Here is a 12,217-nt window from a genome sequence, read left to right on the forward strand (position 1 = left end):
CTTTACAGCAGTCACGGGAGGATTATATATTATTTTAAATATTATATTTTAATATTATAAATATGAAATCTTGAAATATTGTATAAAAATATATAATATTTTAAGAGCCATAATATTAATTTAACGCTGATAAATCCTCGCGCTGTGGCTTGCGGGCGCCACCGCCAAAACGAGTACCTCCTAAAAAAATTTTTTTTAATACTAAATATTAATTAAAAAATTAAAAAAAAATATAGTGTATAAGCATTTAAATAAATAAATTCCCGTTGGAAAAAAGTTTAAATTAATTTTTCTTAAGAAATGGGGCTATTGTTAAGTAATAAAATTTCTTTCGACTTCACCTCAGAGCTCCGTGTTTATTGCAAATTATTGAAAATGTTTAAATAATTGCTGTATAAATTTTTGCTTATTGGATCCTTTCTTATATATATTCAATAGGACTATGTTGCTAAAGCTTTTAAAAATCGTGTATTTCGTTTATAATATATTTTTTAAGTTAACAAAAAATTATTTCAATTCATTCAATTCATTTCAAAAAATAACTTTTTAGACGTCATTCCCGATCGAATGAGCTTTGCCTTATATTATTAGGACCTTTAATCTCTATTTAACACGTTTTTGGACTTATTGTCTGGACTACCGTACGTATGTGTGCGTTTATCAAAAGTGTATAAATAAGGATAATCTGAATCAAGATGTGGGGGCTTAAAGCTGTGGCAACAAGGTTAGTGAAAAGTTTCAGTTGTAATTTTAATATTATTAAAATAATATAAGTATTAAATATGAAATATATATTAATTGATTATTAATTTTTTTTTCAAAATTTGAAGGTATATAATTCGTATAAAATTCATACGCTATTTCAGGAAATCAAAAATAACTTATTAAGTTTTATTAACCATCTAAATAGCTATAAGTCCGCCCATTGCACTTCACAGTCTGTAACTGTTTTTAAATGTGTTTAATATTTAAAATGTGGTTGTGGTGTACAATAAAGTAAAAATAAATACATATAAATAAATAAATAAAACAAAATAATTAGTAATTGAAAAAATTAAAAAATAAGATGGCAGAACTTTAACTTCTTGAGTACTAAGAGCTTTTAAGCTCTGTAATCAACAGAACTATGGATTAGGGATGTTTATTAATTCTTATCAGAATTCCTTATTTAATTTTTAAAAATATACTAACCAACTTTAAAATAAAAAGGAAAAGTTTCTCAATTTTTTATTTTATTTTTTACCATGTGTGTTCCTTTTTTTTATCGAAAATGGTGCTATCATGTAGTTCCGATCGAAATCTTTTTGAGACATCCCCAATGATGCGTATCTAATTGAAAATTTATTTGATTAAATACGAGAAGTAGTCGATGAAAATTGAAGTCAATATTTTTTTCGTTTACAAGCAAACGCATTTTTTTCCTTTTTTTAGTTTGTTGGTGTGTTCGGTGCTGGGTGCTCGAAATTTCCCACCTGATTTTAAATTCGGGTCAGCTTCATCTGCTTACCAGGTTGAGGGAGCTTGGAATTATGGTGGTGAGTTATTGATTTAATATTTTTAAGTGAATTCGATTGTATATTTTTATTTTTGTTAACACAGGTCTTTTGACTGGGTGGACCAATTTCGATGATTTTTTTATTGGAAAGGTGTCATGTGGTTTAAACTAAATTTAATTGAGATCTGGCAAGTAATTTTCGAGTTATATTTAATAACGCGTATTTACTTAACTATTTTTTCGTCGACTTACGTTGTATTATACCGCATAACTTTTCACTGGGTGTACCGATTGTATTGATTCATATTTTAATTGTAAGTCACTAACTTACATTAACTCATTTAACTTTGATTAACTCATTTAACTTTGATTGAGATCTGATGACTATTTTTTGAGTACTCTTTGATAACGCGTATTTACTCAACTATATTTTAAGTGTACCTACGTTGAATTACTTATCGGTGTAATTGAACTCGGTTTTATTTCGTTAGCGAGCAAACACAATTATATTATAATACTACTAGCGTGGCTTGGCAAACCAGTATGGGGTCCGCTTAAGGTTAAGCCGTTATCGTAGCCTACTGATGTCTGCAACATCAGGTGCTTCACTCGAATAGCTCTCACTACCTTACTCAACATAGGAACTTAACACAACTTGAGTGCAGTAACATTTTGACGTGATTTTCTGAAAAGTTGAGCTGAACTTTCCCAGTTAGCCTTCTCTAAATTTTAAGTAAGATACTTCATACTGTGCAGTTCTTCGATCTTACTTAGTTGATACAATAGTACCAGCAGGAAGAATACTTAATTTAACAATTAATCTTAATTAAATACATATGCCACAGAAATATGATAAGCTAATTTCCTTAAATTAAATTATGATCAGTATAACAAGTATCCGCAAGTAATAATTGCAATATATTATTAATTATTTAAATGCTAATAATAATAATAATACTGGAAATGGAACTTGAATCTTTCCTTAAAATAAAATAGGTTAAGGATATGAGTATTCCTGCGAAGGCAAATTGGGAACCACTTATTTTTTATATATTTGCGTAGTCCAAATTTAAATAATATAGGTACATAATTACTGAATGTAATCAAGCTTATTAGGCTACTCCTCTGTAATATTAAAATAGTGCCTATGTGCAAGAGCAATTTTAGTAGTAATGGGTAGTACGCAATTACACGCAATCTGCGGAGAGACTCAGCCAAAGCGAACATCTTGTGACTAACTTCACATATCTGTAATATAACACCTAAATTTCTCACGTTTTCGCTACATGAAATGGTGAATCCATTCAATGTAAGATACGGTAGTTCAGATTTATCTTGTTTGGATTTATAATTAGCCTGAAAGCTTTAGTTTAAAGTAACTGGGAATGAATTGGGAAATATGAACAATATAATTCATTTTAAATTATTGATAGCTTCAGAAATCACAACGACAGTTACGAATCCGTCTAACAAAAATGCTACAAGAACGTTTCGTATACAAAGATTATCTTTATTGGTCTTTAATATGTTCCAGACAAAACTCCTAGTATTTGGGATGTCTTTATAAAAAAATATCCCAACGTGATCATCGACAATTCAAATGCAGACATCGCTTGCAACAGTTTCCATGATTGGGAGAGAGATGTTAAAATGGCACGCGAACTGGGTTTAGACTACTACAGGTACCATATTCTCTGAATTTAATGATAACATACAAACAATAAACTGCTGACTGCTAATTAGCGTGCACTTCCTACATACGCAAACATTTTTTTTCTGTTTTAATAGTGTCCTATAAAAGCCTCCTTTACTAAACGTTCGAATTCTACTAGAATATATTCAGTATTTATGTCGTATATAGCGTTTAAGTCCAAGAAATATATTTCAATTTAAAAGTATCTTAAATAGCACTACTAAGCTACTACTGTACTGTAATCTGTATAAATATGCTCCAATTGGTTAAAGGTTTCATTATCAACGAGGGCGGGGTTAGAATTTAATTTGTCACGCTTTTATACTTCTGGCTAGCATATGTACCTTTATGTTTCAAACTAATACACATATTAAGGATTTCTAGAACTTAGATAATGACTTGGTAATGTTAGAATTAGATTCATTATACGAGTATATTTAAATTTGTAATTTTAAAAATTCTACCTACGACAACATTTAGAAGATAATTCGTTTGTATAGGCTATATTTTATAACATGAATGGACTCGAAATTACCTGTAATAAATATACAATTATATTACACTTCATTTCAAAGGAATTAAATTGATTGATAGCCGCAGAAAAACTTATTTGCAGAATATCTCATTTGAAACTTATTTCATAAGATTGCTCCGTGTTTTTCAGATTTTCAATTTCCTGGCCAAGGATTTTGCCCACTGGTAAACAAGATCGTATCAGTGAATACGGGAAGAAGTATTACAACGACCTAATCAACGCGTTGCTTGAAAATGGTATCAAACCAGTTGTCACGATGTATCATTGGGACCTGCCGCAGGCCTTGCAAGATTGGGGTACATATTTATTAGCTTTTAATATTGATATGCTATGTGGCTATGGCATTAAAGAATATAGCCACCCCCTCTCTTCCCGTGGGTGTCGTAAGAGGCGACTAAGGGATAACACAGTTTTACTACCACCTTGGAACTTATAAAGCCGATCGATGAAACATATATATGACGCCTGTGAAAGATCACAAAATGCTATTGGTATATTTTGTGACCTATCAAAGGTATTCGATTGCGTGGACCACGGGATGTTATTAAGTAAACTTGAGTATTACGGCGTTAATGGTAAAGCTCTTAATCTAATTGCTTCATATCTGTCTAATAGAATTCAACACGTCTCAATAAACGGAACGAAGTCTTCTGGATTTGTGCTAAAAAACCCAGAATCGACCCCTGTGGAACGCCCCGTTCCACAGGGGTCGATTCTGGGTCCATTTCTTTTCTTAATATATATAAATGATCTGCCATTTTATGTTAAATATATTTGTGATATAGTGCTATTTGCAGATAACACTTCTCTAATATTTAAAGTTGATAGGAAAAAAGTAAATTATGATGACGTGAACGCTTCTTTGTCGCGAATTCAAGATTGGTTTAAAATAAACAACTTGGTTTTGAATGCCAAAAAAACCAAGTGCGTTGTGTTTTCGTTACCTTAATGTTAAGCATCCAAATTTTAATTTTATAATAAATAACGAGAGGCTTATTGTCAATGATACTACAGTTTTCTTAGGGATACATTTGGACTCAAAACTTCAGTGGAATTCCCATTTGTCATCCTTGAATGGTAGACTCAGCTCCGCGGCATTCGCTGTTAGAAAAGTACGACAACTGACCGACGTTGCAACTGTACGCTTAATATATTTTATCTATTTCCATAGTGTTATGTCTTACGGCCTGTTACTGTGGGGTAATGCTGCAGATATTGAGACTATATTTATCTTGCAAAAAAGGGCTATTCGCGGCATTTACGATCTTGGAGCTCAAGTCTCCCTACGGGATGTTTTCCAAAAGGTGGACATATTAACGATCGCGTCACAGTATATTTATAACAATATTATGTATATCCACCAAAATATTCATTGTTTTGAAATAAATAGTAATAATCGCATTGTAAACACGAGACGGAATAACAAAATTGTAACTCCAAGTTTTCGACTGTGCAAAGTAACCGTTTCCTTTCTGGGTCATGGTATTCGCATGTATAATAAAATACCACAAACGATTTTGGAATTGTCTCAACATAAATTTAAAGTTTTTATAAAAAAAATAATAATAGATAAAGCTTATTACTTGGTGCAGGATTACATAGTTGATAAAGATGTGTGGACTTAGTGACGCTGTATTTTATGCAACATGTTACTAATTTTGTTCTAAAACACAGTTTATATATTATTTTCAAAAGAGTAACTACGGAGTTTCTTGCCGATTCTTCACTGCAGAATCTACATTCCGAATCGGTGGTAGCTTCATTTTTACAAAAATAATAATTTATTTTTAAAGCTTTAATTTGTAAAATGACGATTCGAAAGTGCTCTTGGAGCCTATTTGAATAAAGCTATTTTTGATTTTGATTTTGATGGAGAGATAACCGTCCTACTGCTGGCTTTAAAATATACAGGCCGAAGACGGGCAGCAACGTCTTAGGTGCGACAAAGCCAGCCCTGCGGTCACCAACCCGCCTGCCCAGCGTGGTGGCTATGGGCAATACACATGAGTTCGCGCCATTTTTTGCGCGAACTTGTGGAGGCCTATGTCCAGAAGTGGACTGCAATAGGCTGATATGATGATGATGATGATGATGAATAGTGATGAAAATTAACATTTATTATTTAAAATACTGTATCAAAAACATAATCTACTGATTCTAATTGGATATAGGCTATATATTTTAATAGCCAGTCTTCGTATTCACAAATTCCTAAAATAATTCTTTTACCAAGACTACACTATTATTTCCTCTGTTTGTTATAGAGTCTATCTTTAGAACTGTAATATATAGATAACTGAAGTTTTATATATATTTATGCATTTATTTATAATTATGTATATATGTATTTAAGTAAATATATTCACACGTTTATGTCATAATTTGTACATCTACACTGACACAATACCATCTCCTCTGCCCCTAGGTTGCCTGGAAGAGATGCTTTTCAGCGAAAAGGCTTTGTACCTTCTTTGGTGTACAATAAAGTGTATTGTTATGTTATGTATTGTTTTCACCAAATATGTGATTCATATAGGCGCTATAACAGCAAACTAAAAGGTAGAAAGTAGGATACAATATAAAAATTCTAAGATAGGCTAGACTTTTACAAGAGAGGTTTCCTTCGAAGTTCTTCTAGTCTATCAAATCGAAACCTCCAAGGAATAGAATTAGAACTTGAGTTTTTTAAGTAAACGGTTTTGTGTCAACATCATAATTAATTGAAAATATTAAAAATATAAATACTAAGGTTCGGCATTATGTGGAGGCATTGAAATATCAATGGGTTAACATAATGGAGTTATGATGGTCATGGAATCCATCGAATCGAATAGAAAGTTCGAATGGTTGCGAAAATATCCAATTTTTTTTTTATTAATCGAATTTTAATGTATTCTTTCAGGTGGATGGCTGAACCCTCTAATATCTGACTGGTTTGAAAATTATGCACGCGTCCTTTACTCTCTATTTGGAGATCGCGTCAAAACTTGGCTAACTCTGAACGAACCTCTCATATTTTGTGAATTGTCCTTCAACACCGGTAAACATCCTCCGGGACTATTAAGTGCTGGTGAAGGCAACTACGTTTGCAACAAAAATGCGATGCTCGCTCACGCTAAAGCTTGGAGAGTTTATGATAAGGAATTTAGAGAAAAACAAAGAGGTAATATTATTTGAAAAAATTACAAACTTGCCCTTATACGGGACTTATCGTGGATGTCATTTTAAAAAACTCTTGCTATTTTGGCGACACTGCACGAGTCTCCCGTGACCATTTCATCTGCATAACGGTATCATCATCGAAATATTGGGAATAAACTCAAGTTTTATATTGGAGAAAAAATTAAAGATGTTGTAGAAGTATATAAAACTATTTAATACATATATATCACAATATTATACCTATTAACCTGTATATAGTAGTATTCTTACGTGATTATTAGTTTATTACTTATGTTATTGTGTTATTTGTATTTTACAGGAAAAGTTTCTCTTGCAAATCAATACATCTGGCTCGAACCTCATACTGATAGTGAAATTGATGTAGAAGCGACAAAAACTGCAAGACAGCTCATGGTATTATTTAATTATTATATATTCTATATTAATATCAAATGATATTAGTATGAGTGTCTAAAATATAAAATTTATTGCACTCACTAATTCAGAAGGATTACCTATAAAATTAAATGGCAAAAGTTTATTCATTACCATATTTTTACGTGTAATTTTTATAATATTTTTAAACCTTCGCTATGATATTCTCTGCAATTATCCAAATCGAATGGAGTGAAAGTAAAAAAAAAATACTTAAATATTTTGATAATTCATTTACATTATTATATTTTCAGATTGGTATGTACACGCATCCGATATTCTCCAAAGATGGCGGATGGCCACCGGTCATTGAGAGGATTGTAGCAGAGAAGAGTAAGAAAGAAGGTCGTTTTCTGTCAAGACTACCAGGTTTTACTCAAGAAGAAATCGAAGTAATAAAAGGTATGGTTATAATATTTAAGGCTTAAAAAACTTTGTTCTCATAAGATTTTTATATTAATATACTATAACTGAGGTAGGGCATAGCAGGAATTTCCTGCTCAAAATATGGAGCAGCCCGACTGGGGTAGTACCTCGACCTTACAGAAGATCACAGCAAAATAATACTGTTTTCAAGCAGTATTGTGTTCCTGTTGGTGAGTAAGGTGACCAGAGCTCCTGGGGAGATTGGGGATTGGGTCGGCAACGCGCTTGCGATGCTTCTGGTGTTGCAGGTGTCTATAAGCTACGGCAATCGCTTACCATCAGGTGAGCCGTACGCTTGTTTGCCGACCTAGTGACATAAAAAAAAAAAAAAAATACTAGCTAGCCACTAGAACGGTAAAGACGTCCACGTAATGATAAATACGGTAACCGCGTAGCCGATGGACGCCTGCAATAATAGGTGTGGTGCATCACAAGCGCGTTTTCGACCCTAGCACCGATACTAGAAATTCTGGCTATTTTACTCACCACAGGAACTCAATACTACTTGACAGTAATTTAATTTTTCTGTGTTCCTCTAAAAGATTATGGTACTTTCTCACTTAAACGGGTCCAGATTTTAAACAATATATTTTCTATTAAACATATCCGCTAACCCGCATTGGAGCTGCGTTGTGGATTACACACATATTGATATTGGATATTACAGGCTGAAGCGTATAGATAATAATATAGATAGATAGATACTCTTTATTGTACACAACAACAATCAACACAATAACATATCACAAATAAAAATAAAATAAAAATAAAACAGTGTACAAAGGCGGTCTTATCGCTAGAGTAGCGATCTCTTCCAGACAACCTTTGGGCATATAGGACACAGCGTAGTGAAAAAGCGGTAGGGGAAGTGTATACAGAGAAGTGACAATTAGTGTCACCTAGAACAATATCAAACTATCGAGTATAAATACACATACATATACAGCACAATACATACATACATAGATACATACATACAAACATATATATATATATATACACAGACATACATACACATATATATACATACGCATAAAAATACTATACCTACATATAAACGAAATACATATAATATGAATAATAGCATATATACTTTTCTTTGCAGGAACCTACGATTTTTTGGGCATCAACTACTATACGGCACGGACTGTGAACAAAGTAGAAGATGGAGTTGAAGTTGGTGAATGGCCTCTTTTAGGATCATCGGACTTAGACATACAACTCACTACTAATGATAAATGGAATATGACGGATGCGTCGTGGCTCTTCGTATGTATATAATTAAAAATACGGTTAAATTTAAGATTATTTTTCAAATTACTACCACTATTTCATTCAACTACCTTCTGCCTGCGGCTTTGCCCGCAATAAACGAGGAACACACTTTATATGTATGTCTGCAAGGCTACCGGCCGTCCTCGCTCTTTCTTTATTGTCCTGGATAAATAAGCTATCTAAAACTAAAGTAGTTTTTCAATTTCAAATATTAGTTATAAAGATTAGTGCTACTGACCAAACTCTTCAGCTTTATAATATTAATTATAAAATTATTACTTTTTAACATCAACTTGATTTTGACTTAATCGCCTTAAAACGTGACATTGTAAAAATTATTTCAGGAACATCCTGTCGGCTTTCGTCGACTGTTAAACTGGCTGAAAAATGAATATGGAGACATTGATATTCTGATCACTGAAAATGGTTACGCTACTAATAAAACCATAATTGATGACCAAGCTCGAGTGAAATACATGGAAAAGCATTTGGAACAGGTACTATAGTCGCCGGCAGAAAAATAGTCAATACTAGTCACTGCAATAAATATCTAACGCATACGATCATCTGATATTAATACAGGCAATTTAATGCTTGTATTGGTAATAGGTGTTTTTTTTTTGATAAATATAAATAATCCCTCTCCCACTCAGAGGTGGCAATGGAACCAGCTCCTGGGACAAGAAGCAATGTAAACTGTAACAAGGTGCTAGTCAGTTTTGTGCGTTTTGTATTTCTGTAGACTAAAATTTCATTTCGGATTTTTCTAGGTTCTTCTTGCGATTAATGAAGATAAAATCAAAGTAATAGGCTATACCGCTTGGTCAATGATGGACAACTTCGAGTGGTGTGATGGTTACAGGTATATTTTTCTTAATATTAATTTAGGTATCATATAACGTTTCACCACTGAGATAATATCACTTTTCAAATAAGCGAGGGCTTAGAGCTAAATTTACCACACTAATCAACTGCGAGTTGGTGGATAAATTCCCTAAGTTTTGTCAAATATTTTTGTATCGTAAAAAAAGTGGAAAATAATTCTTTTCAACTTATTTCAGCTTAAGGTTTGGGTTGTACGAAGTGGACTTCAAGGATCCAAAACTCAAGCACAAGCCTCGAGCTTCCGCACATTACTACACTAATGTGATAAAGCATCGCTCACTAGATTTTGATGATAAAATCTCTAATATAATTACTGGTGAACTTTAAATTTTATTGTTCATAAATGAATTCTTTTGAAAATTAATTAATTTTTGAAATAACATTAATTTTTTTTTGTTTCCCTTACATAGTTTTATTAACTAGTTTATTTTAGTTTTATTTTCTTTATCAATTTAAAATAAATTTTGAGTAACATAATTGTGTTTTCTCGCAAATGAAAAAAAAAACTGACTTATTATTAAATTCGTTTTATCATATAAATTTAAGAGAACATGTAAAGACTAAAAATCCTGCTTCTATCCTTACCCTGTATAAAGCCTTAATACGTAGAGTCCTTGATTATGTGTCCCTATCTGGAACCCTAACTATAATATACATATTGACAGAATTGAACGCGTGCAACGCAGTTTCACACGCTTTCTGGCACACAAGGATCCTAGTTGTTCCTATCGCGCTATATTATCACATTTCAATTTAAACTCTCTCGAGATACGACAAGAAATTTGAGACTTGAAAACGCTTCACAAGATTCTACATGTGAGTTGTTCAAATGTCATCCAGCGAACAGCAACGTCCCTAGATCTATTCCCAGACATACTAATAACTTAAATAAGTTTTTTAACCGACTTCCAAAAAAGGAGGAGGTTCTCAATTCGACTGTATTTTTTTTTTTTTTTTTTTTTATGTGTGTTACATCAGAACTTTTGACTGGGTAGACCGATTTCGACAAATCTTGTTTTAATCGAAAGGTTGTGTGTGCCAATTGGTCCCATTTAAATTTATTTGAGATCTAACAACTACTTTTCGAGTTATATCTAATAATGCGTTTTTACTTGACGCTTTTTTCGTCGACCTACTTTGTATTATACCGCATAACTTTCTACTGGATGTACCGATTTTGATAATTCTTTTTTTGTTGGAAAGGGGAAATCCCTAGTTTGGTACCGTGATAAGGAAACCAGGATCTGATGATGGGATCCCAGAGAAATCGAGGGAAACTCTCGAAAATCCGTAATAACTTTTTACTGGTTGTACCGATTTTGATAATTTTTAATTTAATCGAAAGCTGATGTTTATCATGTGGTCACATATAAATTTTATCGAGATCTGATAACTACTTTTTGAGTAATCTTTGATAACGCGTAGTTGCTTGACTATTTTTTCGTCGATCTACGTTGTATTACTTGTCGATGTAATTGAAGTCGGTTTTTTTTTCGTTTGCGAGCAAACACAATTTTTTAAATTAACATGGTTATTTCTAGTACTAAAATTATTTGAAAACGAGATATTTTTTTTTATAATCCTTGTTTTTTATTGTGTTGTCATCTTTGTATACAGATTAGTATTATTTTTGTATTCGCTATCTGAACGCAAATTTTGATTATGTAACAATAAACTAATTTTTGGGGAAGACACTGTGGCCTGTAACACAGCTTTTTTAAGCTAGCACGGGTCGCAGGGCTTCTTGATATTGTAAACTACATAATTTGAGCAAATAAACTATTTATTATTATTACTATTATTATTATTATTTACCATGTTTTCTCGTGAACAAGACATTCGTAGATAATGCCGATATACCGAGCTTCGCAAAATGAAAAAAAAAACATGATAAATATACCGTTTTTAAGTAATTTCATTTTTATTATGTTTTTAAAGTATACTCATGTGGAAAGAGGACTGTCCACTTTGTATGGGGGTTTCGGCCCCGAGTGGACAGTCACTGAGAATAATAATTATATATTAAGTTAGTAGTACTAACAAGTAGGAATTAGAAAAATGATATAGTTTTGTGTCCAGGTATTTCATTTTTTGTTTTTTTGTGGATAATTACAAGAAGGTTTCTGATAAATAAAATCATTGATTTGTTATTTTTGTTTTACTATGTTATCTAATACTCTTAACTAGCTTATTGAGTGAACAACATAGTGCTGCAGTTGTTTACTCTGTGTGTAAGGATCTTTGTGTCGCTACCTACTACTGACTAAAAGATTATAATGAGAGGTGAAAGAGTGTATGTGATGTGATGTAT

General features: G+C 32.3%; 1 protein-coding gene across 1 annotated transcript; it reads left to right on the forward strand.

Moving 5' to 3' along the window:
• The first annotated feature begins 695 nt into the window (after window positions 1-695).
• LOC123668494 (myrosinase 1-like) lies at window positions 696-10,233 on the forward strand. Its single transcript, XM_045602228.1, has 11 exons — window positions 696-724; window positions 1,432-1,535; window positions 3,030-3,177; window positions 3,853-4,019; window positions 6,626-6,886; window positions 7,205-7,299; window positions 7,575-7,722; window positions 8,852-9,015; window positions 9,366-9,518; window positions 9,792-9,883; window positions 10,083-10,233. The coding sequence occupies exons 1-11, from the start codon at window positions 696-698 to the stop codon at window positions 10,231-10,233; spliced, it is 1,512 nt and encodes a 503-aa protein (XP_045458184.1).
• Window positions 10,234-12,217: the final 1,984 nt, after the last annotated feature.

This window comes from Melitaea cinxia, chromosome Z (assembly GCF_905220565.1).
Source record: "Melitaea cinxia chromosome Z, ilMelCinx1.1, whole genome shotgun sequence".
In the NCBI taxonomy this organism is placed as follows: Eukaryota; Metazoa; Arthropoda; class Insecta; order Lepidoptera; family Nymphalidae; genus Melitaea; species Melitaea cinxia.

What these genes read in the sequence shown, in the direction of transcription:
- LOC123668494 (XM_045602228.1), top strand. Translation starts at nt 696, where the DNA reads ATGTGGGGGCTTAAAGCTGTGGCAACAAG. An exon ending in GGGAGCTTGGAATTATGGTG is followed by an intron (nt 1,536 to 3,029) that starts GTGAGTTATTGA and finishes AATATGTTCCAG; the next exon opens with ACAAAACTCCTAGTATTTGG. An exon ending in AGAAATCGAAGTAATAAAAG is followed by an intron (nt 7,723 to 8,851) that starts GTATGGTTATAA and finishes TTTTCTTTGCAG; the next exon opens with GAACCTACGATTTTTTGGGC.